This window comes from Chelonia mydas, chromosome 14, assembly GCF_015237465.2.
Source record: "Chelonia mydas isolate rCheMyd1 chromosome 14, rCheMyd1.pri.v2, whole genome shotgun sequence".
NCBI lineage: Eukaryota > Metazoa > Chordata > Testudines > Cheloniidae > Chelonia > Chelonia mydas.
Genome location: NC_051254.2, coordinates 28,636,918 through 28,664,689, shown reverse-complemented (window position 1 = coordinate 28,664,689; position 27,772 = coordinate 28,636,918). Strand labels below are relative to the sequence as shown.

The 27,772-nt window shown below is 43.1% G+C and overlaps 2 protein-coding genes across 13 annotated transcripts in view; both read right to left on the bottom strand.

The window, feature by feature from the left end:
- The window catches only part of LOC102940697 (zinc finger protein 271), a 342,407-nt gene that overhangs the window by 86,800 nt on the left and 227,835 nt on the right, over positions 1-27,772 (bottom strand). The gene's annotated exons all lie outside the window — the stretch shown is intronic.
- Positions 62-25,896, bottom strand: LOC119567444 (zinc finger protein 239). 12 transcript variants are annotated; one of them, XM_043528830.1, is made up of 8 exons: positions 22,176-25,252; positions 21,996-22,088; positions 21,819-21,916; positions 21,628-21,739; positions 12,512-12,684; positions 9,455-9,556; positions 4,366-4,903; positions 62-3,786 (listed from the first exon to the last, which is right to left on the bottom strand). In XM_043528830.1, the coding sequence occupies exons 4-8, from the start codon at positions 21,678-21,680 to the stop codon at positions 3,507-3,509; spliced, it is 1,146 nt and encodes a 381-aa protein (XP_043384765.1). In that variant the 5' UTR covers positions 21,681-21,739; positions 21,819-21,916; positions 21,996-22,088; positions 22,176-25,252; the 3' UTR covers positions 62-3,506. The 12 variants fall into 12 exon arrangements, 11 of the variants coding, with proteins under 11 accessions (XP_043384765.1, XP_043384758.1, XP_043384760.1 ...); XM_043528823.1 differs by adding an exon at positions 25,336-25,896 and having other exon boundaries at positions 3,519-4,903; positions 22,176-22,683; XM_043528825.1 differs by adding an exon at positions 25,336-25,896 and having other exon boundaries at positions 3,519-4,903; positions 22,176-22,635.

Here is a 27,772-nt window from a genome sequence, read left to right as displayed (position 1 = left end):
TTGAGGACTTCAATAGCTCAGACATAAGTGAGAGGTTTTTCGCAGGAGTGGGTGGGTGAGATTCTGTGGCCTGCATTGTGCAGGAGGTCGGACTAGATGATCATAATGGTCCCTTCTGACCTTGGTATCTATGAATCTATGTTTATTGTAGCAGAAGATACAGAAAGAGAAAAAGCAATAGAGAAAGTCATGTGGCTCACAGAGTGACCAGTGCCCTGAGCTTTCAGCTACCTTTCCTTTTTCAAACTCATATTGTATATGAGGATAATGGCACAATTAATTAGATGGAATTATGAATTAATTGCTTCTCATCTAACTAGCTCAGGAAAACCAGGAACTAATGTGCTTAATCTGAAGCAAGGGAGATTTAGGTTAGATATTAGGGAAAACTTTCTAAATATAAAGGTAGTTGAGCTCTGAAATAGGCTTCCAAGGGAAGTGGTAGAATCCTCATTGCTAGAGGTTTTTAAGAACAGGTTGTGCAAATTCTTATCAGGTATGATTTACTGTCTCAGTGCAGGAGGCTGTACTTGATGACTTCTTCAGGTCCCTTCCAGTCCTACTTTTTTATGATTCTATGAATGGACTAGTGTTATAAAACTGAATATAAAATTCAAACAGCTATGAGAATTAATCAGAATGGTATTCTATTAAATATTCATAAACCACATCAAGAGATTGTTTGCCCTAATTAAGAATAACTAGTAACTAAAAATTATTAACATAATTTAAAAGTTAAACTTAAAGCAATAGTATCAGATAACCAAGTATAAACTTAGTAAAGCAAATAAATTACAACAATTAAACTTCAACTTGATATTCAAACTTTTAAACTAACACTGAATACAACTAGATAGGTTGGGTAGGAGAATATAACTGAAAGTATTGTCAATGTAACAAAAACAAGCAAAACTGTTGCTACTACTTTTACTTCCGTCTCAAAAACGGTAGCATTTTGAGGCTAAGTGAGATTTTTAAGGCGAAGTCAGAGTCATATGATTACTACAGCTTGAAATTCAGCAGAGTTTAGACAAACATCTCTAGCTGGAAATGACTACAATTACATAGAAAAGCGGGGGTACAAGAATCACCCAATGTGATTATTATACAACAGTGGAGAGCAGAGAGGATTAGTTTTGATTTAGTGGAGTTAACAGGCAATTTTACAAGTGTGAAAGTTCAGAAAGCAGTTTGATTAACCATGGTATTCAAATTACAGCTAATCAAGCAGGGTGAGGGAGTGTTCTTAGAGTTAACAAGCAGCTAGCAGGAAGATCCTGGTGACTGACTTAATTGGCAGAAAAGAGAGATTATTAAACATAATTCTGTATACCAATGAGTAAACACTGTAGAGTTCAAGTATAGAAAGAGAATTATCACAAAGTACCCTACTTATGGTTTTTTAAATACACAAAGATAAATTAGTTAAGCTACCACCCCAAGGGTGAAATGAGGCTAGTGTAGGACTATAAGGTATTAACACATTTGATAACTCTTGTAGTTAAAAACACACCACACAATTAAAATTAGAATAAAAGTATTCTAGAGGTTAGAACATAAATATTGTAGAAAGATGCTGAAGTTGGAAGATAGCTTTCTCAATCTCACATAGAGTGTAATGTTATAAGGGAGAGAGATCTAAGGCCTGATCTACATTATGAAATTAGGTTGGTATGACTATATCACTCATTGGTCTGAAAAATCCCTCCCCTCTCAGCTACACATTTAAACTGATCTAACCCCCCGGTGTAGAAAGTGCTAGGTTGATGGGTGAAATCTCCCATTGACCTGGCTACCGCCTCTCCAAGAGGTGGAGTACCTATGCCATCAGGAGAAACTCTCTCATCGACGGAGGCCGTGTTTTCACTGAAGCACTACAATATTTTTCATAGTTGGGTGGAAGTTGTTAGCCTTATATGACTGGTGTTTTCCAAGTAAGAGTTCCTACTGTCCCAAGAGTCTGGATTTATGGAATAAATCTGAACTCCAATGGGTTCAGTGTTCTAAGGAAACAATAATTATGCTCTGAAAGAACAAATTCTGACTTCATTCAAAGTGCATAAATTCCCTATGGAATTTTAGCAACAAGCATGGATTTCCTAAATCCTTCTGCACTTTTTACCAGGTGGAATTTCTCACCCTGCCTTCTGTTGTTCAGTGTGAAGTCTCCTTCATGGTAGGACACAGGATTCTGTCTTCAAAGAAATGTAAAGAGTCAATGAAAGAAGGGAACTGGACTCACAGTCACCCACCTTATGGAGTGGTTGCCCTAACCATAATGCTGCTGAGTCATTCCAACTCTCTCTCTCTCTAGCCAAAGGACTCTTTTAGTATTTATATAAGGTGGAATTGTTTCATAAGGAGATACTGAGGGATCTCTCTATCAGAATATCCCATAGTTTCGTGGCCAGGGCACTCACATGAGAGGTGACAGACACCTGCTCAGATACCTTTGTTTCAACAGATGGAGGGGGGACTTGAAATGGGGGAGGTCACCCACATCCTGGGCAAGTGCCCTAATGATGGGGCTAAACGTTATGAGTGAGATCCTCCTTTCCCACACCAGCTGTTTTGTGTGGAGATAGGCAGCCTCTGAACGTACCTACTGGCTTGGATGCCATCAGCAGAGGAGTGTCTAACTTCTCCACTTCATGAATCAGAAGCAGAGATAGGTGCCTATCTCCATGAAATGGGCAGGGCTTAGGACATACCCTTCTCATTGGCATCTCCTACCGATTAGCTTAGGCAGCTCCCCACCTAATGCAAAGGCTTTTGTGAATCACATTCTAAGATGCATTCTCTTCCCCTTCATTGTATAGGGAGCCTGGATATCTAACTTGGGCTTTGTGGATCCCAGGGTTGTTCCTGTGAACAACCTAAAAGTTAGGCATTGTAATTATCTGAGTGTCACAATGCATAAATCCCATGTTGGATTTGGGCCTAAAACACTATCAAGAATAAATGAGAAGTCATAGCATATAACATAAAGATTGTTCTACATTTATAACAACTGAAGAGCATGATCAGTGTTCAGAGCTTCTCAAGAAGTTACAATCTAATCCCATCCTAGCCTCTTGCTCTGTACATCTCTGTCCCAACAAAGTGATTTCATTTTCTGTTTTAATAACTACACATTGCATATCCTCACTACATGGCTATCCAGCCTAGCCTGACCCTCTGAAATTCATGGGAATTGGCAAAAGTCATCCCTAACCAGGGCATTTCTATGATGTGTGTCCTGTGTGGAATTTCTTATGAGGTTTAGGCTCTGCCAGAAGCATTTCCCACAGTTGGGCCACTTATAGGTTCTCTCTTGCCTGTAGGTTCTCTGATGTGCTAGAAGATGTGAGCTCAGCTTTTCCCACACTCCCTGCATTTGTAGGGTTTCTCTCCCATGTAGATTCTCTACTGTTGACTAACAGTTGAGCTTCAACTGAAGATTTTCCTTCAGTCAGAGAAGATATAGGGCTTCTCTCCTGTGTGGATTGCATGATGTGTAATAAGAGCTAAGCTCTGACTGAAGCTTTTCCCACCATCCATACACTTGTAGGGTCTCTCTCCACTGTGGATTTTCTGTTGTGTAGTAGGGGCTGAGTCATTCTGAAACTTTTCCCACACTTGGGACATTGAAAGAGTTTCTTCCCCATGAGATTCTTTGGTGAATAATAAGGTTTGACCTCTCTGAAGCTTTTCCTGCACTCAGGGCATTCATAGGGTCTCTCTTTTGTATGGGTTCTCTGATGGGATAGAAGTTGTGAGCTTTGACTGAAGCTTTTCCCACACTCACTGCATTTGCAGTGTCTCCCGCATGTTGATTCTCTGGTGATTAGTGAAATCTGCACTCTGAAGCTTTTCCCACAGTTGGGGTAGTTATAGCATTACTTTCCTGTGTGGATTCTCTGATGTTTAATAAGGGATGAGTTGTGACTGAAGCGTTTCCCGCAGCTGGGGCAATTATAGGGTTTCTCTCCTGTGTGGATTCTTTGATGTCTAATAAGGTGTGAGCTCTGACTGAAGCTTTTCCCACACTGGAGGCATTCGTAAGGTCTCTCTCCCGTGTGGGTTCTCTGATGTGATAGCAGGTGTGAGCTCACACTGAAGCTTTTCCCACACTCATTGCATTTGTAGGGTTTCTCTCCTGTGTGGATTCTCTGGTGAGTAATAAGAGTTGAGCTCCTACTGAAGTTTTTCCCACACACAGGGCACTCATAGGGTCTCTCTCCCGTGTGGGTTCTTTGATGTGATAGAAGCTGTGAACTTTGACTGAAACTCCTCCTGCACTTGGAGCATTCATAGGGTCTCTCTCCTGTGTGGGTTCTCTGATGTGACAGAAGGTGAGAGCTCACACTGAATCTTTTCCCGCACTCACTGCATTTGTAGGGTTTCTCTCCCGTGTGGATTCTGTGATGTTGAATAAGGGTTGAACTGCAGTTGAAGCTTTTCCCACAGTCAGGGCAATTATAGGGCTTCTCTCCTGTGTGAATTGTATGATGTGTAATAAGGGCTGAACTCTGTCTGAAGCTTTTCCCACAGTGCAGACACTTATAAGGTCTCTCTCCTGTGTGGATTCTCTGGTGAATAATAAGGACTGATTTCCAAGGGAAGCTTTTCCCACAATCACCACAAGTGTAGGGTCTCTCTATAGTGGGGTTTCTCTGTTCAACAGTTTCTTTGATTTTCTTGACCCATCTGCTTCTGTGACTGGATTTAGCCCATCTCTCCCCTGAGTGGTTTTCTTGCTGCCTCTCTGGCCTGTGCTGGCTCTCACAGACGTCTGGCTCCTCAGGACTCTGGGAAACGTCCTTTTCAGCTCTTCCGGATACCACCCCATGTAGATCCACTTGCTCAGGACCTTCTTGCTGAGGATTCTCTTCCTCATTCTCACTCATCATGCCATCACCTTCTGAAATAGAGAGAGAATCCAGACAGGAGGCAGTCTCAGTGCTGGGGGGAAGGGAACGACAGTAAGGGGAACAGAAAAGGGGATCAAAACCAAATAATTGCTAGGGAGATTAAAATATCAATATCAAAATATTAAAATAGCTGAATCCTACTAACTCCCTGTGATCCTAAGAGCAACTCAATGCCAGAAGGCCAGGGCCTTCCTGTAGCAGAGAGTTTCAGCTGGCCTGGCCATCTCAGTGGACAACAACTCACTATTGTTATCACTTAACAATATCCTGGTTAATGTTATTTCATAGTTACATCGCTGATCTATTTGGGAACATGCTCATTTAAAGTTGTGTGATGCTTCCTTATAACGTTGTTTGGCAGCTGCCAGCTTTGTCCACTGCTTGCAGGAAGAGCAGCCCATTGGAGCTAGTGGTGGGGGCTTGGAACCAGGGTGGGCAGACAGCCCCTCTATCAGCTCTCCTAAGTTCCCTATGCTGCAGCCACCCAGCAGGCTATCAATTGCCAGGCAGTTCAGGTGTCCCTGCCCCCACTGCTGTGTGCTGCTTCTGCCCTCTGCCTTGGAGCTGCTCCCAGGAGCCTCCTGCTTGCTGTGCAGGGGGTGGGGGGGAAGAGGGGTGCTGATGTCAGGGTGTCCCCCTTCCCCCGCTCCTGTACCTCATCTCCACAGAGCGGGGGTGGGAGGGGCAGGAGACAGGGCTCAGGATGGAGGGAGCTTGCTGGCAACTTCTGTCTCAACTTGCTGATCTACTTAAAAAGGCAGTATACTTAGAGTGGAGTCAGCGTACTTAAAGGGGCAATACACATTTCTCTCTCTCTCTCTCTCTCTCTCACACACACACACACACACACACACACACACACACACACACTGTGTGTGTCTCTGTCTCACACACACATGCACCCCCCGGCACTTTGGAAAGTGGAGGGAGTGGTGTGCTCCAGTGGGATAGTGTGGGTTCATCATCACCTTCAGTTTCCACAGGGAATGTTTGCAGCCACTGCCACGTGTCTATTGTGTCTCCTCCCTCCATTTGTGCTGCCTTGTAGAGTGTGAGGCTACATTAACAACGTGTTAACCCTTAAGGGCTCAGCCGAGTGCTAGTTCATCATTTAGCAGCAGGGCATTCCCTGGGACAGGTACGTCCTTAGGATTAATGGGGCCCTGTGCAGTATTATTAAACTGGTGCCCCTATGCCCGATGGCAGCCCGGGCTCGTAGCCCGGAGTGGGGCGGTAGGGACGAGTCAGCAAAGGATACTGAGCCACCCGGCCCACCTCATGGCAGCAGAGAGCCACAGTTCCCCGCAGAGACCCCCATACCCTCTCCCTCACGCAGAATGCACGGCGCTGGTGCATTCAGTTCTGTGAATACGGTCCCTTCCTAAGGAGACTGCAGCATGTGTTGGGCGTGCAGGAGCTGACCCGCTCTTACCTGCTGTCATGGGCAGTGGGTGAAGCTGCCGCTTGGGGAGGCTAGCTCCCCAGCCCACCTCTTCTGCCTGTGGCCCCGCCCATACTCCAGCCCTACTCCACCCCAGGCCATGCCCCCACTCCGTCCAGGTGCCACCCTCTCCCCACTATCTCCCTCCTCTCTTCCCTCCCCTTCTCTGCTCACCCCCTTCCAGCCAAATCCCTGAACCCAAATGAAGCAAATGACATTTGAAAAAACCACTCTTTTGCAATTTCTTTCTAAAGAAAATGGAACACGTTTTCCACTGCAAGCCAGATGGTGAAGACTCGAGATGCAGAAGGTACCTAATTAAAAGCACTAAATTTGAGAATAAAAAATGTCAGTCACAGGTTTTTTGATATACCCTGAAGTTTGTCAGAGATTTATTTGCAAAAACTTTGTAATAAAGGCAAGTCAGCTGTCCTGCTGAATACAACATTAAATATTATGGAATACATGATGCAGCTCTTCTCTGTTTCACATTTTCTTAATCACTATTTCTAAGCTGATTTTATATTTTAAATGTACTCTTAAGCCTTCATAAAGTAATTATTCCAGATTACTACATATTTAACTCACTGAAACAAAGACATTATTTTAAATTAATCAGTCACAGGGGTTTAGTGTGTTCATAACAATGTTCATTGCTTTTAGAAAAAGGCAACACTAATTTACTTTGTGTGATCTCCATAACCATAGACATGTTTATGAAATTTCACCAACTTTAAAAAATATGTTTCCAAAGATTTTAGGCATAACAAAGCATTTTATATCTTACTAAGGTACTTATTTTGCTGGAGGGTCTCTTAAAATTAGTTCATCAAATAGTCAGAAGTAAAGAAAGGGAAACTTGTTTGTCCAGCTATCTGGAAGGAAAGGGGTGTTGTCCCTTTAAGGGCTCTCTTCAACGGGGGCGTGAAGGGAGAAAGGGATGGACAGAAAGGACAGGAAGACTTTGGAAGCAAGTTTTTTGCACTATAGTAATTAAAATTAAAATGCGTATTTTAGATAAGGGTGCTCTTTTGAAGGATTTATTTAAAAAACTATGTGTCTGAAGATCCAAGCATTTATGGCTAAAGATGAATACTCAGATTGTGCATCTAAAAATCTATGCAAGGATTTTTTAGAGATGTGATTTTATAATCTTCAGCAACACACTAATGAAATATTTGTAAAGCAAATTTTTAACTAAGGTTCTGTAGACTAACATATTCTGAGTAAATATTGCAGTAATGCACAACTGTTTTTGTCAGTAAATTCAGAAACTGACAGTGTATACCTGGGGGTTGGAAAATGCCTATTAAATGGCTTCATTACCACTTGAATGGCTTTTTGAACAGTTTCAATGAACAGTTTCATTGAACAGTTTCAGTGTTGTGCTAATAGGTCTGGCAGGCTGGAAGGCTTTTTCACTTTTAAGTTAACAGATCCCTTCTGGAGGAAGACTCATGCAGCAGCCAGCTGTGGTGGGTGCCTGCAGGAAGTGTCAGAACAGGGATAGAAAGAGGCGGGAGGGTGTACCCTAAGACCCAGGGGTGCCCCAAATTTTTGGGTGCCCTACGCAACCTTGTATGCTGTGTATGCCTAAGGACGGCCCTGCCCTGGGAAATATCCCACCCTCTTCCACCCTCTGACTTGACCACCTCAACCAAGCTTCACAGTCATCATTGCTGTGTACAGTATTAAATTGTTTGTTTAAATTTATAGTGTAAATATATACAAAATGTCTTTTGTCTGGCAAAAAACATTTCCCTGGAACCTAGCCCCCCATATTTACATTAATTCTTATGGAGAAATTGAATTCACTTAACATCGTTTCGCTTAAAGTCGCATTTTTCAGGACCATAAGTACAATGTTAAGCGAGGAGTTACTGTAATCTGTATCTAAAAGGTGTCATGTAATATGGCACTGGAAAATTAACAACTCGCTGATCATTAATATTCTTGTGTGATGTATGTACCACAAAGGACACGCTAGATATGCACTGGAAATATATGACTAAAATATGTTTAATCTGAACATGTAGAGGGAGTTGATGAGCAGGTTTTCTCCACACAAAGAGGCCAACACTTCAAACCAGTTATGGCCAAATACAATGAGCTATTCATTTGAATTGGAAGTTGCAGGAAGATAATTTGCGTTGTAAAAATCACCACCTGGGGATGGAGAGAAGACAGCATGGCATCCAGACCCAGCAGGGAAAGGAACTTTGTCTGGGCTTAATTTTCAAGGAATTTTGTAGGTTTACTGGACTATAAAAAGAAAAGGTATATAATCCCATAGTTATCCATTCCTGTGCAGATACGAGAGGCCAGTGCTCTTATATATCTGGGAAAAGTGGATCCTTCAACAAAGGAGGTTGAAGTCTCTGGGAACTGAATATAGGTGAGAAACCTGCTTAGATAAAAATTGTAAACTGCTGAAGTTAAACTTTAGTCTTAGAAAGCACATTTTTAAGTTTGTTTGTTTGTAATAATTTCTATCTTTATCCCTTGTACTTGAACTAACTTCAATCCTAACTCTTTAATCAAATAAACTTTTTTACTTTTTATCTAAACCAGCTCAGTGCTTGGATTGAGATAGGAGGGTTTGTTAAACACCAGTGAAATTAATGAGCTGCAGTGTATTGCCTCTTTAAAGGAGTAACAAACTTAACTTCTGTGAGCATTCCAGGAGCAGTCTGGGCACTGCAAGGAGACAGTTTTCAGGAAATTCAGAACTGCAGGGGTGTTGGTTTCACTTTGCAAACAATAACTGGGCAGTGGAAGCCAGGCTGTGATCTACAGGATTGTCTGTTGGCTGTTGGTGTTTGGGCTATGAGAAACAGTAGCAGAGCATTTAAGGCATCATAGTTGTAGGACAGGCAGTGACATAACTCCTTAATGGTTTGGGTTGAACCCCAGAATGTCACAGCCTCCCAAACCCTTCCCCAGAGGAGAGAGAGGAGGGGACGCATTCTTCCTCCACATACTCTGAATATAGAGGAAGGTAGGGGCTGAAGGGTCAGACAGGCTTGATGAAAATTCAGATGTGATGTCTGCCAGGAGGATACAATAATTGGTCTCTTAGTCAGTTTAGCTGAATCCTCACCTGTGTGGACTTTCCTCAGGCTCTCCCCTTCCTTGTAGTCCTGGAGATCAGGGACCCATGGCTCCTCCCCTCGTTCCAGCCGGGAGATCATGTCAGGTTTTGCTTGGGGAGCAAGGAAACAAGTGCTGATCGTGTTTATTAAAATGAAACTGTTATTCCTTCCAAACTGAGCATCTGAATAGCCCACCCAGATAGGCTCCTTCCTCTCTCCTCCCACCCTATAGGGACTGGGCTATAAATCATAAAAGATCCCATGACACACTGCTCTGGAGCAACAGTTTATCCATTCTACCTAAGGAATGGCCCTGCCTTATTCCCGTGGGGACCTGAGGAGAGTTGCTACACTCTGAAGGTATCTGGGATATAACTAAAGTCTTAATCACTGCCAATTCCCACCCCCACCCCCCGCCACACACACATAACTCATATCCCTTCACAAAACAAGCCACAATTGGAAGATGTTACATAGACTGAACTTTTTGAGGTAGGGGCTGTCTTTCACTATGTGTCCATGTACCACCTGGCTCAGAAAGGCTCTGATCCCTGACTGGGGCTTCTAGGTGCTTCCCCAATGCAAATTGTTCAGAAATAAACAGAGGAAACACCACCCATGGCCTGGAAAGAAGATCAATAGACACCTGCCTCCAGTGCAGTGCAGAGAGCAAAGAACCTCCTCTCATGAGTCATGATAGACTAGGACTAGGGCAGATCCACATGGTGGTCACTCAGCCCTTCCCCATCACCCATGAGACCTGCTCTGCTCCCATAGCTGCCCATCTGGCAGACATCAAAGGACTGGTGCTGGATCTCATCCCCTCAACCTGTTCCATATACCACAGACCCAGAGAAACCAGCTCTGGAGGTGGAGTAGCCATTCTCATCCCACCTGGCCTGAAACTGCAGAATCATAGAAATGTAGGGATGGAAGGAAACTTGAGAAGTAATTATCTCCAGTCCTCTGAACTCATAGCAGGACCAAGTATACCTAGACCATCCCTGACAGGTGTTTGTCCAACCTGTTCTTAAAACCCTACAATGATGGGGATTCCATTAGCCTCCATTAGTAACCTGTTCCAGTGCTTAATTATCCATATAGTTAGAAAGTGTTTTCCTGATATCTGACCTAAATCTCCCTTGCTGCAGATTAAGCCTATTATTTCTTATCCTACCTTCAGTGGACATGGAGAACAATGGATCCTCATCCTCATTACAACAGCTCTTATCATATTTGAAGATTGTTATCAGGTCCTCCCTCAGTCTTCTTTTTTCCAACACTAGACACATCCATTTTTTTTAAACCTGACTTCACAAGTCATGTTCTCTAAACCTTTTATCATTTTCAATGCTCTGCTCTGGATTTACTCCAATTTGTCCACATCTTTCTTAAATTGTGATGCCCAAAACTAGTTAACACAGTACTCTAGTGTCATCAGTGCAGAGTTGAGTGGGACAATTACCTCCAGTGTTTTACATGCAAGAGTCCTGTTAATACACCCCAGAATGGCATTAGCCTTTTTTTTTCAACTGCATCACATTGTTGATTCACATTCAATTTGTGATTCACTATCATGCCAAGATTATTTTCTCAGTACTACTCCCTAGCCAGTTATTTCTCATTGCGTATTAGTACTTTTCACTTGTCTTTACTAAATTTAATCTTGCTCATTTCAGGTAATTTCTGCAATTTGTCAAGACTGCTTTGGTTTCTAATCCTGTCCTTGCAACCCCTCCCAGCTTGGAGTCTTCCACAAATTTTATTAGCATACTCGCCACTTGACTCCATCAGGTCATTAATGAAAATATTGACTAGTACTGGACCCAGGACAGATCACTGTGAACCCCCACAAAATATGCCTTCCTCATTTAACAGCAATCTGTAGGTAACTATTATTTGAGTAAAGTTTTTCAACTGGTTGTGCACCTGCTTTATAGCAATTCCATCTAGACTACATTTCCATAGTTTGCTTATGAGAGTGTAATGTGGGACTGTGGTGGAGAAGACAGATCTCCTTTCTTTGATTCCAGAACCCAACCACTGGGACACCCTTCCTAGGCACCAGACATTCACATAGTAAGACACAGTCGCTGTCCCAAAGTCTAAAATGAAAAGATAGACAGTGGATTATTATCTCCATTTTACACAGGGGGAACTGAAGACCAGCGAGAATAAACCTAGGACTGTTAAAAGAGCCCAGGCCCCCAAGTCAACAGGGTTGGATGTGTAACTCCCTGGGTCCCTTAGAAAGCCACAGTCTGAGTGATTTACAAGAGCTCAGACAGGGAGGCTATAGCAGAGCCTGGAACTTAATCCAGGTCCCAGTGTAGTGTCTGAAACACAAGAGCAGCTCTCCTCACTTTTTCTACTCTGGTGACATACCCCACAGAACACTTCCAGACCATAAAGCACTTCACAAACCCTCACTCAGCCCCACAACCCAGCCCCTCTCACTCTGAGAAACCAGCACTTCACAGAGACCAACCACGGCCAGCAAGAGACACCAGGAACAACATCCTCCTTCCAGGGATTCAGCACATTGGCATGAGTGGTAGCCCATGAGGCATGAACAGCAGCACTCTGACACTCGTCCATGCCCTTCATGATTGGTAGAAGAGTCAGGAACATCTGAGGCCTCCCACCAACACAGATGGCTCAGGCAGAACATGGGCAAGATGAAGGTGAAGGGTGTTTGAAAATGTGGCCACTGGGGATTTAGGCAGAGCTGAGTCATGAGAAACTTGGCCATCTCTGAGATGACAGATGGGTCAGAGGCCCCAGAGGATGTGACTAGCCTTGGGAACGGTCAGTAGAGAGTGACTTTGTCTCACTTGAAAACATTGGTTAAGGGAAGAGCAGCATCATTATGGCCCTGAAACTCCTGGGCCTATGAGAGGGGATGTGGAGGGGACAGTCACTCACACACAGGATTTGGGTACTATAGGGGCTGATTCCCCTGTAATCTGGGAGACCAATGAAGAGCCCTGCACAGAAGCCAGCCCAGATGCTTCAGAGACACTTCCTCAACAGCTTCTCTTACCCAAGAAGACAGGAATCCTTACCCAGCGAGGTCACAGTCTCATAATTCTCCTGCATGACGTCCCTGTACAGGGCTCTCTCACCCAGGTCCAGCAAAGCCCACTCTTCCTTTGTGAAATATACAGCCACATCCTCAAAGGTTACCAACTCCACTCCAGCCATTTCCTTTCCCCGTCTCTCAAGGGAATGAGACAACCTGAAGCAAAATGTGGATGTTATTCTGCAGCCTGTCCGGGTTAGAAGGGTGACTGGGGATGTTTTGGAAGGGGATTTTGTCCGTTTCACACTCCTGTTCCCCACAGGTTCTTTCCCCGCAGGCAGATGTTCTGGACTCTGTGAGTTTGGGGAAATGTTTTTAATAGCTTTATTCAAACAATAGCATTTTAAATCCATATTCACTTTTCTCAAAAAGTGGCCAGAGTTTCAAAAATGCTGAGCCTGCAACACTGGGGTTCAGGTCTGAGTGCCCAGAGCTACTGAAATCAGTCCACTTACTCTGGTGCCTGAATATCATCACTTTATTATACCATGGACCCAGCCCCCTCCCACCAAGACTAACTCCAGAGACATTCCCCAGAGACTAGAGATTACATGAATTCAAGGTGACCAGAAAGACATGTTAAAAAAATTGGGACATGCCTGATATTCTCCTTTTATAACCCGCACCACCATGTGGTCATGGTCTGGCACATCACCAGGGTACAATTTTAAACTGTGATCGGAAGGTAAGCTTTTACCACATTTCTTTAAAATTATATATACTATGACAGCCACAGGCATAGACGACTGGTATCTACTGATAGTGGGAAGGGCACCATTTAAAGGTTTGCCACCTCCCCCCCCCAACAGCTTGAGTCATGCCTCCCCAGGCACATCCCCCCACCCTTACTCTTAGTGGTCCCTCCCTGCAGCTCCCAGGCTGGGAGGTGCAGGGAGCAGCTGCTGCTTTAGCCCCTTGGAGAGAGGCAGCAGCAAAAGCATGGACTCTCCTTTCAGCTCTCAGCTGTTTTGCTGCTGCCTCTCCCCAGGGCCACAGCTTGCAGCTGGCCAGTCCCAGGAGCTGCCACACAGGGAAGTTACTGACTGGGGGAAATCTGGGGGAATCAAAAAACTTGCCTGGTCCATGTTTGGGTAGTAGAGGGGCCAGACAGTGTTCCCTGGGTAAGTTGTGGGTGTGGGTATTAACAATATGCCTCAAGGGTCTTCCAGACATAGATCCCTTTAGGAGCAGGTCACTGGGAAAAATATCTAAAAAGAAGCATCCTATGATAAAATATGTGTTAACTGCACAGTGTTCAAAATCCAGTAGAGTCAGATAGGATGTTCCTTCTGTGTTAAACTTGAGCATGTTATCAGAAACACCATACACTATCATACTGACTGTAGAGGGCAGTGCTGGGGCAAAACAAATCTGCTCTCAGGTTTCCAATTTCAATCAGAGAATAATGATCAGTGCATTCCTGGTCTGGGGTCAGGTTACAGGCATACAGCATGTAGGCCTGAGCAAATTCACCACAATCGATCAAGTGTGCTCAGTCTTTTACATCTTTCCCAGTTGCCTGCATGAGATCCAAGTACTCCCACATCAGGGATTTTCCTATACCTCCCCCATAGGGCTATTTACCCCCCCCTCCCCCGGCCAGTTTTGTGAACTAATTACATGCAAGTGTTGCCAATTTAGTGATTGTTTGGAAATTTGAATTGATATTGAAACATTAATACACACTTTAAAAGCATACAAAGTGTATGAAAAAACACATGTATCTGAAAAAGTATAATGGATTTGAAAAGTATGAACATAGACTAGCTTCCTTATTCAGCTGTTGCTTTTATGACCATGTCAGTGCATTCACCTCGGTGATGTTGGCCAACCTAATAATTTCAAATTATGATTTGTAAGCAAAGACTAAATGAGCTCTCCCTGACAGCTAGTGATGAGCTGGGGGCTGGGGGGAAAGGCTTCAGGACCAGACTGTATTTACATTCACACCTAATCTACCTAGGTATCCAGTAAACAGAGCTGTGTTGCCCAAGTGATAGATTTTGGCTGGGGTTGGGTTACAAATCACTTGAATGCAGGGGTAAAGAAATGTTCTTATTCTTATTGTATGAGTAAAGGGCAGTAGAACTGTACTTAGCCTCTGGGGATTGGTCCTGGTTTGAGCAGGGGGTTGGACTAGATGACCTCTTGAGGTCCCTTCCAACCCTGATATTCTATGATTCCATGATGACTGAGGGCATCGAGAGAGAGGGTGGGGACAGGTGTTTTGCTTGATGGTCTGCCTGAGTCACAAGTACTATTAAACCTGCCCCTCTCCACTGTTTAAAGACAGAGCTGATTAGGCTCCATAGAGAGTCTTTTGTTGTGTTAAGTGACCACTACAGCTGAAATCACTGAGAATCAGGTCTAAATGCTTAGACCTGCTGTGGAACAGTGTTTCTATGGCAGGCCCAGTCTGCACTAGCAGTGAGGTTCCCTCACTGAGAGCTCAGCTGAAATCACTGAGAGCTGGGTGGAACCTCAAGAGACCAAGTCGCAGCGGTCACAGTGGCAGCAGAAGGTGACAGCGCAGGGCCATTGGCAACAGAGCGATGGAGTGAACAGTGGCGCAACGAACAACAGTGGCCAGAGCAAACAGTGAGCAGCTGGAGGAATGAGCAAGGTGCCTTCTTGCTCCCCACCTGGGAGGTGAACTCATGTGAAAGCACCTCTGAACTCTGAGTCTCCACTGACCAAGGACAACACCAGTGAGTGTTAATGAGGCTGTTAAGAATGCTAGAGACACAACACAGTTCATGCGAACAAACATGGCTGTGGTATCATACTTTCTATTTAGGCAAGAGATACCGCACACTACAAACTGGAGGCCAATGTTAAGTGCATTGTCACTTGTTCATCCTGAAGTTGAACACTGGTTCTGAACAAGACCAGCAAATGCTCACTATCTTTCTGCAAGAAACTCAACTGACTGGCTAGACACATGTGGTGCAACAGTGAAAGACTCAACAGTTAAAAAAGTGAAGAACTCTCTCACCACATTCAAAAAATTTGCATAAATGGCTGATGAATGCACCAATGCAAATGGGCATCAAGTATTAAGTCATTGTGTACGTTATCTTGATGTCAGTGGCAGGCCAGGAGATGCATTTCTAGATGTTCAAGTTATAGAAGACAGATTGGCTTCATCTGTGACAACCCACATCTTAGAAGAGTTAAATGCTTGTCAGTTGGACTCCAAACAGATGGCTGCTTGTGCATTTGATGGAGCTGCAAACTTCTCTGGAAGACATGGTGGAGCACAAGCTTTGCTCATAGAAAAGTGTAACTCTAGTCTCTCCTAGACACACTGCAGAGGCCATCTACTCCAACTAGCGCTAGTACGAGCTGCAGACTCTTCAAAAGACATTTAAAAAGCTATACATTTAATGTCTTCATTATATTCTTTTTTCAGCAAGAGTCCAAAAAGACTGAATATCTTGGAAAATATAGAAGAGACACTGGGACTGAAGTTTAAATTAGTCCAACCTGGGAAAACCCTCTGGCTTTCTCATGAGCGATACTTGGCTGTTGTCTTAAAATTACTCCAGCCATTATTACTGGCTTTGGAAAGTATCTACCAAGATGGGATGGATCTAAGTAGTGAGGCTGGTGGATTACTTTTGCTACTACATTCAGAGAAGACTATTGCCATTCTCTCTCTTCTAAGTCTACTGTTGGAAACCACTTGGGTCATGTAGCAGATGCCTGGATGGCATTGTTTAAACAGTAGTAGACCTTTGTCTAGCAAAGCTTGTCCAGAAGCTACATTTGGATCAATCAGAAAGCTATCCATTGAAAAAGTACTGGAAGAAGCAAAGACTTCAGTCCAGAAGTTGAGTAATGAAGGCATTTATATTGAATCCTTAAGTGAAGAGGAAAAGAAGTGTTTGTTAAGACAACTGAAAAAGTACACAGACTTGATTCTTAAAAATCTACAACAGTGACTTCTAGATTCTACTCAACCTCTATGTAGCTTTCACAGATCCCTGTCCTATAAAACACAGACAGTTGAGTGGAGTGAGGCACTACCAGCAATGGGGCTGCCATGTGCTCAGGACAGAATAGAGAATTTGAACACAGACTGGAATATCATACGATGAATGAAAGAAGATTTGACTTCAACTTCTTTTTTATCATCACTCGTGGCTTGACCCGGTCTTTATGCTATGTTTCCTGGGCTGAAAGAAGTAGGAATTTATCTCTTGCTAATCCCAGTCACAACAGCTACCGTTGAGTGTTCTTTTTAATCACTGAATAGAATTTTGTGTTTTGAAAGAAGTCGCCTTCTGCCTGATCATGTGAATGAACTAATGAGCATATCAATTGAAGGAATGGAAGTACCAGACACATGAGAAACTACCAAAGATGAATGCATTGCATTCAAGAAGTTCATTAACAGAGTTGTGCAAAATAATAACAAAAAACCAAGAAGGATGTAGACGTAGTGCTTCATAGAAGGCTTGAGCAGCCAACTTTAATTTGTGTGATGATTTTAAAACATGAGTTAAATCTCATAAAATGGTCATGAAACATTTTTCAGTTTTTACTATGGTGCCATACAGCCCACCTTCACCCTCATGGTCTCACTCCTCATCGGTCCTGACCCTTCCCCCACCCCCCGTAAATTTGAACATACACCCCTAATTTCAATTCCTGGGGAAAACACTGTCCCTCATGCATTTCCATTTCTCAAAATCAGGTTGTAGAGGTTTAACGTGCACCTGCTCACCATCCACATATAAGGCCACAAAATTAATGTCATAATGTTTAAAGTTGAAAGTGCTGTTAACGTAATTACTACTGAAGGCATCATGATCTATAAAGCCACTAACGAACTGGTAACTGCCCCCGAAAGAGGTTTTCCTGGTTACTGAAATGACTGCAGTCAGAATACTGAACACCTTCATCATGCCCACCTAGTCCACAGGGTACTTAGCGTTGGTGGTTGTTACAGCCTCTGCCTGGCCCAAACAAACCTCTGAGTAACTTTCACCTGTTTCACAAAACAGGACGCTGAAATAATGTGCACTTTATAATTCCGAGTGGCATTCCCACTCATCAGGGGAAAAGTTTCTTTGCTACATGTAAGTTTAATTTTCAAGTCTATGTCCTTCAGCAGCAATTTTTTTTGAAAAAACAAATCACTGTGTAAAGGTCCCAGCAAATCCAGCTTTCTGCTGACGGCTGTTAGGTCGGCCCTGAGTATAAAACCTGTTACCCACACTGTCCAAAATGGTGCTATTGTGGGCCCCTGCTGTGTCTCTCTGAAACCTGCCTGTGGAAACTAGGATATGCTGGGGTATGATTGCTGTAGTTCAGAATCAATTCTATCAAGAGTCTGTAAGCGTAACAATTGTTGCTTTGGCTGATAAGACAGACACCTAAAGTGACATCCAGCTGGTTAAAAAGGGTGGTGATAGGGTAATTTGTTAGGATGACGCTGGCATCTTTGTTAGTGTCTGCCCCATGTTCTTTCAGAACCTTGTGGCACAGGTACAGCAATGTGCTGTGAGGTCTAGGTAATGAGTCCCAGGCCTCAAAATAAAATTAAAAAATTCTACAGGGGGATTCATAGTTAAGGCAGCCAAAGGTGGCACCTTGGCATAAAAGCTATTCTCAATGCTGGTTTGAGCAGGGCTAATTTAAACAGATTCAGTTCTGATTTGGGACAATTCTTCAGAATTGCCATGAATGAAAGCCATTTTGTGTTTTAAAATATATCCCTGTTACCATGGGTGATCCTCAGCTTCCTCTTCTTAGGGAGTCTTTTAGGCTTATGGCTGCAGCATCTTTTAACAGCTTTTATTTTCTTTTTTAAAGGGCAGGGAGACCCTGTAAATGGAAGGCCTGATGCCACTCTTCTTCTCCTTATCACTGCAAGACCAGAACCTTCTTGTTTTACGTGCATGCTCACTTCATTCATAACAGCGCTAGACACTCGATTTACTACATCATTGTTGTAATTTTAACAGCTATTTTCATGTAGGGCTTACTGATTTCTAGACCCTTTCTCAAAATTGTTACTGTTTTTCTAAAAAGACTGTGGAACATCCTTCCTAAACCATCCTCATACATAGCAGGTAATCCAGGATAACCCAGCAAGGCATAACCAACCTGAGCCTTATAATAGTTCCTATAAAGAGAGGGGTCCCCCTAATTTTGTGTAGTCAACATCCTTCAACTCTCCTGGGGTGCACATGCAGTTTAATGATCACCTTCCCAAAACAAAATGAAACGTGTTTAGGTCATTCTGTCTTTACTTCAGTAGGGATGGTTCTGATGTGCTGCTTACTCATGGAAACTTAATGGGATTTGTCACCTGTGATAGTGATAAATTTGTTGGTGCTGTAATGGCTAGGAACACAGCACAGCGACGGAAGAGAGTAGTCCCCCACTAACCGCTGTTATACTATATCCATGTACATGTATGAAGAATTAACCCCCACCACCACTCTAATGTCAGCACAGTGAGCAGCTATCATGCAAGAATACTCCCAGTCCTATCACCAATCCCCCTCTCCCCATCCCAGGTATGGAAAAAATACTTTTCTTCATTTGCTTTTAACCAAGTCCTTCTGGTCACGGCCTCATCAATGTCACTGAGCTCTGGTTTCTTGGGATTGCTGTTAATAGTTTTGTTCATGTTCTCTAATAAATGCTGGGTGTTTTAATAATAGCAATGTAAAAAAGGCTGGTACTACCAGCCTATCACAAATGGTAAAGCAAAAGAAATTATGGCCCATAAGTGACCATAATGGATTTTTGATAAACTAATATCCCAATTACCAGAAGAACAGCATACTGGGTCAATCAGACCAACGGTCCATCTAGCCCAGTATCCTGTCTTCAGAGAGTGGCCAGTGCCAGGTGCCCCAGAGGGAACGAACAGAACAGGTAATCATCAAGTGATCCATCCCCTGTCGCCCATTCCTGGCTAACAGTCATTAATGGACATATCCTCCATGAACTTATCTAGTTCTTTTTTGAACGCGGTTATAGTCTTGGCCTTCACAACATCCTCTGGCAATGAGTTCAACAGGTGACTCTGCATTGCATGAAGTACTTTCTTTTGTTTGTTTTAAACCTATTGCCTATTAAATCACATTTAAAGTATAAAGCTGGAAGTAGTATTTTGAGGAAAGGTCCCCACAGATGCATTTCTAGGTAAGATGACATAAAACCCACCTTCAGTCAGTTTCCTCCTTATCACTGGTCTTGAACTTGAGACATTTTGACCCAATTGTTAAATTTTCAGGCCAGCTTTCCATTTCACCAGAAAATACTTTTTCTCTCCCCCGTCTTTTCTTTGATAGAATCTTTTCTATTTTGTAAACACAGTCCCGGCTAATGTTTACTTTTTGTAATTCTTCAGAGCAAACAGAGCCTACAACTTCCTCTTCTCTGTAATCTTTTAATGTGTACACAGTTTGCTGCCCTTATGATGAAATACCAGACACAAATATTTTAATTGGTAAAGGTTTGCGGATATCCCTTTTCAAAAGCTCCTTTTAATTTAGAAACCTTATAGGATCTCTTTTCTGAAAAAGAGAGCGTGGCACCTTTATTATAACGCTATTCCCATAGACCATTTCTGACAGGCTCAATGAGTTAGTATGAGTAACATCAATCAGTTCTGCTAACTTCTGTTGTAACAGTAGTTGAAGGCCTGCAGGACACATCGATGTATGAAAAGGTGCTATAGGCATTAAAATACCTCCACGTCTTTGATTTTAAAACTTCTCCATTTAAACCCTCACCTTGACTTTCTTATTGGTAAAAATATCACATACACCTTGTTATTTTAACAAAGTCTTTAAAGCTTTGTTAAAAGTAGATGAGGAAAAGAGTTCTTAAATTTCTGAGGCACCCAACCTTGGCTGAAAAGAGCTTTAAAACACCTTCATCACTATTTAAGGCTACCACCCAGTTTTATTTAGACAAAATATCTATCACTGTTAACATTTATTTATGACTATCATTGAGGTTCAATTTGGGAATCACAATGATCAAATGAGCCTGGCATTGTGCATCCACATCAGACAACCATTTTATTTCTTTTAAACTTGATTCTTGCTGGCTTGTGCTGCATGTGAATATCTTGGTCTACAAGCCAAGATGCAATCTGCTTTCTGCTCAGAGTTTTACCACATTTGTTAGCAGCCTGAAATAAGGGGACGTGTGGGGGAGGCGGGGAGGGGGAGAATCACACCTCCAAAACTCCCAACCTCCCTAGGAGAGTAATACATTTTCTTTTACAAGCCTGTGACATTCTGGGTATGTGTTCCAGATCCGAGGAATAGCTGTGTAGCTCAAAAGCTTGTCTCTCTCACCAACAGAAGTTCGTCCAATAACAGACATTACCTCACGCATCTTGCCTCTTTACCAAGCCCATCATTTCTGACTCCACGACTTAAGTATATGTAAGAAAACATTAACAAAAAAATACAGAGCAAGGCATCATATTTTATCATTAGATTCTTAAAAGCAGAGTTATATACAGTCAAGTGAAGCAACTATGCACAGCTGGTAAGATCTTTCTATTTAAGATTAGTTTTGTAGCACCTATAAACATCCGTTGTGTTCTTGTTTCTGAAAGAAAAAATTTGTACATCTTCATCAATATTCAATTGTATTCTTTTTGACCCCTTAGGGAGAAGTTTTGTCATGTAAGAAATTTTATAAGCTTTTTTTTAACAACCCTTTGACATATCATCAGGACAGTTTTCACTGGCACCTTATTTCCAATGCCTGCCACCAGTGACAATCTGCTGAAGCTTCTACCTCCCTTATCATTTTAACAACGGCAGTTACAGTTTGCGTGGTCAAGTTAAGCTCCTTCAGTTTTCAGCCTGTGGCCATAATTCTATTTAAGAGCCATGTCATATTCAATTTAGAAGAAATGCATCTGACCTGGTGAAACATTTCTATGCACCCTCAAAGGATACAATTATGGCTGTGCGAGTGGATTCATCTATCACACAGGCTTCACAATTATCAAAGAGCTGACCCTTAAGTGGTGGTAATTGGCTTTGTCTACAACAACCCTAACAATATCAGTCATAACACCTTCTTTACAACTCAGTCAGTCAGCCCCCTTAGTTTGTATCGGCTTTTTTTGGTAAGTTTCCTTTTTGCAAAAGCAGAATGTGCATATCAGATTTATTCTTCCAGAAGGCTGGTTCTCTTTATCCAACTAATCTGCTGAAGATATCTGTCAAAAGCAGAGAAAATAATAGGTTTTTAATTTTGTTGTAGTAATTTACAAATTAAAAAGGCAAAAATTGTACTACCTAGATCATCCCCTCTTCTGTTTCTGAAATGTCATTATTCCTAGCAGCCATGTTGTTGGGCATTGTCTGTCTCTCCATCTCATCTATGATCCCGGTTACTACGAACAAACATATAAATGTATTTAAACCCTTATAATTTTGCATGAATTTCTTGTAAAATGCCATAAGGGGTCTTACCTCATCTTGCAATTCTGGCTCAGACTGCTCTGCTTCTGATGGCAACTCGCTACGTACCCTGGATGTAATCCTGTATGACTCTGGCTTAGTTATCTGTCAAAAACAACAAAAAGCACATTTTAAAAGTACAACTGTAATTTTTTTTTTCAAAAGCTGTGAAAAAACTTCCAGTTGTTTTACCATGATGATATTGCCATTTAACCAGCAATCGTCAGTTACTGCCTGACTCTCGGCCTCACTATCATCCAACGATACCATGGCTGCCAAGTCCATGTATACAGGCTCTTCTTCCTCCCCTTCCTATAAAAAGCATAAACACATTAAGCCTCTTATAATTTTGCAGCAATTTGTTATAAAATAATACAGGCCATCTCACCTTGGACCTTAACTCTGCCTGCATCATAGCCAGCAACAAATGCCTCTGCATCCTATCTTGAAGTACTTTTACATCTTTTGCCTCATTTACAACAGGCGATGGCCCCATGGAGTCTCCCTGGTTCTTTAGTTCGATTTCTGGATAGAACGTGGGGTTCAGTATCAGTGATGCCTCTTCAGGGAAATAAGGGTAGGCAGGCTGTCTCTTCTGAACGCATGCAGGTGCCCCCAGAGGCAATTCAAGCTTCTTGGCATCTTTAGGCATCTTGTAAAAGGCCATGATTGGAACATACAGGTTCCCAGTTTAAATTCCCTTGCAAAAAAGTAGGTTTTTTATACACACACCAGTCAAACAATCATTGCTTGGGGTTTTCCAAATGATCCAGGCCTCAGGAGGCCATTCCCGACTGGCTCACCAAAAGTGATTTAAACAGTGCAATGGAGAATAGCCATGCCCCACCATTAATGTGGCACATTACAATTGGTTCAGGGAATGCGTTCATTTTAATATTCTATGACATGTCTAAAGAATATCTTCTAATTGGCTCAGCCTCGAGCCATGGCTTGTCTGAGGCTGCTGTCCTGGAATTACTGGCATTTGATTAGTGACTGCCCTTGGGGTGAGGTGCTTTTCTCTTTCTTGATTTTTTAAACACTCTCTCACACACTTCGAAATAATAGTCTTCATTTTCTCTCCCTGCCATTTGGTCAGAGAGCGACATTTTCCTTTCTTGCTGTTTTACAACTCTCTCTTTTTGTCCACTTTATTTTCCTCTCTCCTTCTGCCTTTTTCCCCCTTTCCATGTAACTAACTCTCTCACACGTTTTTGATAATCCACTTTATATTCTCTTGGTCTTTCTCTTCCCCCCCTTATTTCTGAATATTATCCCTCTCTGTTTTTCTACAGCTGCCTTTCCACGTAGCAAACTCGCTCTCAGAGATAATCTGATTTATTTCATAAATTATTTTAAAATTACTTAATGCTTACTGATGCTACTGGACTATTGAAATGACCTTAACAGCAGCTTTAAATGTAAATAAACAAGAAATCCCACACACGCTATTTATACATTTCGTCCTGATGCACCCCGATTTTTTTTCAAAATGGCCACCAGGTCAAACGTGTGCATGTCCAAATAGGAGTCTGGGGTGGGATATAAAGCAAAAAGGGGGCATGGAAGCCTCTCAAAAGTTATATGATGAGTAAAGATTTTAAACTACTTAGCTTCCCTGCATTTAGGTTAAATGTAAACCAGCCTGAATAAGCTGGCTGGCAAGAACTGAGTGCTGTGAGCAGAGGAAGCAATCTCCTGTTTTGGTTGGTTTGGGGGTTTTGTTCATTAGTTTTTTGATCTCTCCTGGGTTCAAGGAAACAGGACACTGTAAATAAATAAGACAGCTATAAAGGTCCCAGAGTCCACTGTCAAGTTCTCCTCCCAGCTGGAGCAGCCCTCAGTCCCTGAATTTTGACCACCTGCTCAGGTCAAAAGGAGTACCACTGTCTTGTATGAAATCCCTCTCAAAGGCAATTTTTGCTAAAACACACACATATAATATTGACAACCTCAAGAATTCAAATTCAACCCCGAAGAGTTATGATTTTTAAAAAATACATTTGGGATTCTTTTTATTTATCTTTTTGATGCTGAGCCTTTAGGGGGCACTAGCTTCATATTTTCAAGCTCTCTTTCCCTCCACAACCATGAAGGGTAGAATCTCTTATTATTATTCTGTGATTCAAAAGCAGTCTCTTGATTCCAGAAGCTGTGTTTTCAGAATAAAAAACAACAACTATTGCCATACTTATGATAAAATCATCAAAGTTGGTAACAATGGGTGCATGTATTTGACTACTGCCTAGACACACATTGATACCAATGAGAACACTCACGCTCCATAAAGTTAAGGACTTGTTTACTTTTTTTTTTTCCCTCTGGGTAGAGGAATTTGTTTGCAAGCGGAGACTGCAACCACTGATTGGCTGTGACCTCTCCCAAAGAATGCATGTCTAAAATATTTATACATTGGTATTAACAGTTAATACCATTTTGCACTTCCAATTATATTGAAATGACCTCACCCATTTTTACTTAAAAAAATAAACCAAAATTCTATAACTAATTCTCCCATCCTGCTAACACTGAGGCACATGCTTTCATACTTCATTAGCCACATCAATGATCATTTATCTCCTGAAAATTTTAAATTTCTACTTGAATGTTCTATTTTCATAGCAAGGTTTTCCCAGTATCATCCCTTTTTGAAGTAGCTTTCCGGGAAATCTGTGAGGGTGCTCAATACACACTCTCAGATGTCCAAGTTTAAGGACTCAGGATCATCCTTGATGGGCTGATTTTTTTGTACCTCATAAGTGGCAGCCCCCTTTCACAGCCTTTTCCTCTCTGCTAAATATTTTTGTTCTGATACATTTCAGTGGCATCCTTCGTGCTGACACTTTTTTTTTTTTAAGAACAAAAAAAGTAAAGGATTCTTTTGAAATGAGTATTGTTACTCTTTTGCACTGGTCTCAGAAATTCCTCATGCCAATGCCATATCACAGAATTTAAGGAGATGTGTCTGCAATGATTCTAACCAATGAGGTTTACAGGTTAGAGACAAGGTAGGTGAGGGAATATCTTTTATTGAACCAACTTCTATTCACCGAATAAAAGATATTAGCTCACCCACCTTGTCTCTCCAATATCCTGGGACTGACAGGGCTACAAACACACTGCACGCAGCTTTACATTGGCACATTCCCACAACACCGAACACTGGCTATTAACATTTTTCTAAGGTTATTGTTAATAACAATATTACTGCCCACCTTTCCCTCAACCTCAGAGCTCCCCACCCAGGTGCTCCCCTTCTCACAGCCCCTCCCGCCCCCCCTCCAGATACCCTGGTTTTGTTTATGGGAGGGGGAGGGTCAGCTTGAAATTTTGGTGCAAGTGCAATTCTTACTTCTCTGTTCCCGGGACGGTCGCTCTCCCGGCGCTGGCTCGGCTCCTGCAGGCGCTCAGGGGGGCAGACCCTGAGTGGAGGGGGGCAGTCAGGGAGGGCAGCAGCTCCAGGACTCGCAGACCCCCGCCCCCCCCGGGAGCAGAGCTGGGGCGAGGAGGGGCCGTTGGTGCAGAGTCATTTTCCTGCCCGGCCCCAGCCCTTTCCCCGGGTCTCTCCCCTCACCTGCAGGCTCCGGCTCAGGGGCTGGTGTCAGCAGAGCCCGGGGCTGCCCAGGGGCTGGTTCCAGCCCCCGCAGAAAGTCCCCCGGCTGGGCCCCGAGGGCCGCTAGGGAAGGGCTCTCCCCGCACACACCCTGCTGGGGAGCAGCAATAAATTAATCCCGGGGTCACAATGGAGCCTGGAGGCGGCCAGCAGCAGCGTCTGACCCAGGAAGCTCAACCCACAATCTGCTGAGGAGCAGTAACAGCTGCTGAAGCCTCTGCCCTTTACCACCAGACTCTGCTTCTTGCAATAGGAGAAATGTAAAGGACGGGGATGTCGGAGGGGAGGCACGGGCACAGTGTGGGCAGGGGAAGGAGAAGGGCAGACAGAGTGACGCAGCTGGGGTTAAAAAAGGGGAAGATGATCTGGTTACAGGTGCTGTGTGTGCACCCCAGTGCTTAGACAAGGCAGAAATGGTGTACTAAATTGCTAAAGGAGACTGGAGTCCGTGAAATATTTTAGACTCGCTCATAAAGATCATGGGGTTTTTAATCACATATATTCTGGTGTTGAAAAGAATTCCATGTCAGTTTACGAACATGTAACATGCAGATGCAGACAGCCTCAGAGCAGTTCCCTACCTTGGCTTATCTGCTGTTCTGACTGCCTGAATTGGGCTTCCTTTCCTGTAATCCACTGCAAATGTGGTTTTCACTCCTTTTAATTATTTATTTACAATATATACTTATGACTCTTATTGCTTTTAATACTCTATCATTTACTTTAGTTTACATTGTGCAGATGGATGTCATTTTGCTACCTTGCTTTTATAGTGTCAATGCTCCAGGCGAAGCTGGAGTACCTCTCCAGGGCGCAAACCTGGGCAAATGATATGGAGGCCCAGAGTTGCCCATGCATCAGGACCCCCCTCTTGGTATCACTGGTAAAATCCAGAGGAGAGGAAGAACCAATATATCTGGTAACCGATCCACTGCAGGAGTTGCCAGAAAACTATTAAGATGTTAGTGCCTGACCACCTTTGGGGCTCCACTCCAGAGTTTCTGTCCGAGTTTACTCTCATATCCTTACATTTTCCCGAATTCACCCACAAGGCAGTGGGGCTTTTCTCTCAGGGGTTGCTCCCTTTGCGTTATGCTCTCCTGGGCGACCCACAAAGCAGTGGATTTGATGAGCCGCAGGTAATACTGTCTACTCTCATTACGGTAGTAGGCATAGCCTGATCTGAAACAACAGATATTTAGAATCTTTTACAAGTAACTTATTTTGGCCTGACAGAATTTCAGTAGGTGGTCTAAGGTTCAAATTCCAGCTCATCTGGCTCCTTCTGGCTGCCTGGCACTAGGCAGGCCATTTCTCATGATGGAGACAATGAAGACCCATTAGTGTCACGGCAGATTCCGCAGTGCAAGCAGAGGATGGTAGCAGCCATGATGGAGTGAGTGTGTGATGGGTTTTCCCCAGGATGCCACCTGGAACTGGGGTAACTCTGCACCCCCTGATCCACCAGCCTGGGCTCCCTCTCACACTGTACTGCTGTTACAAGTTACATACACATAGGGACACACCCAGCTGCAGTTACAAGCAGGCTCTCTGACCAGCTCCTGCATGGGAAAGCTACTCCCAGCTCCTCAGGCATGCACCCCCTCTGGTGTATAAACCCAAAATTATACTGTCTTGCGCTGCACAGGGAATTGTACAGTGTACGCTCATAAAATTCGCCCCTGCCCTCAATGTGGAGAGGAATATGCAACAGCCCGCTGCCTCTGAGTTATGATTCCCACACACTGGTTTAGATAAAGCAAAAACAAGTTTATTAACTACAAAAGATAGATTGAAAGTGATTATAAGGGAAAGCAATCAAATCAAAGCAGATTACCTAGCAAGTAAACAAAACATGCAAACTAAGCTTAATATACTAAATAGATTGGATATGAATAGAAGATTCTCACCCTAAGAGATGATACAAGCAGGCTGCAGATTCTTAAGGGGCAAGCTGCACTTGCTTTACAGCTTGGAATCCCCAGGTGTTCCATTCAAAGGCTAAAAATCCCTTTAGACTGGGTCCAGCACTTCTCCCAGTTCAGTCTTTGTTTCTCAGGTGTTTCCAGGAGGCTTCTTGTGTGGGGAGTGAAGAACACCAGATGATTATATAGCTTTTGCATATGGCAGGAATCCTTTGTTCCCAAAGCTTGGTTCCCAGACCGATCTGTGGAAA

Coding starts and splice junctions, on each gene's coding strand:
- LOC119567444 (XM_043528823.1), bottom strand. CDS start 21,680: ATGCACATTCTGCTTTTGCAAAAAGGAAACTTACCAAAAAAAGCCGAT. Junction 12,685..21,627: donor CCAAAAAAAGCCGATACAAA/CTAAGGGGGCTG, acceptor ATTTTGCTTCAG/GTTGTCTCATTCCCTTGAGA. Junction 4,904..9,454: donor CCTGAGGAAAGTCCACACAG/GTGAGGATTCAG, acceptor TCTCTATTTCAG/AAGGTGATGGCATGATGAGT.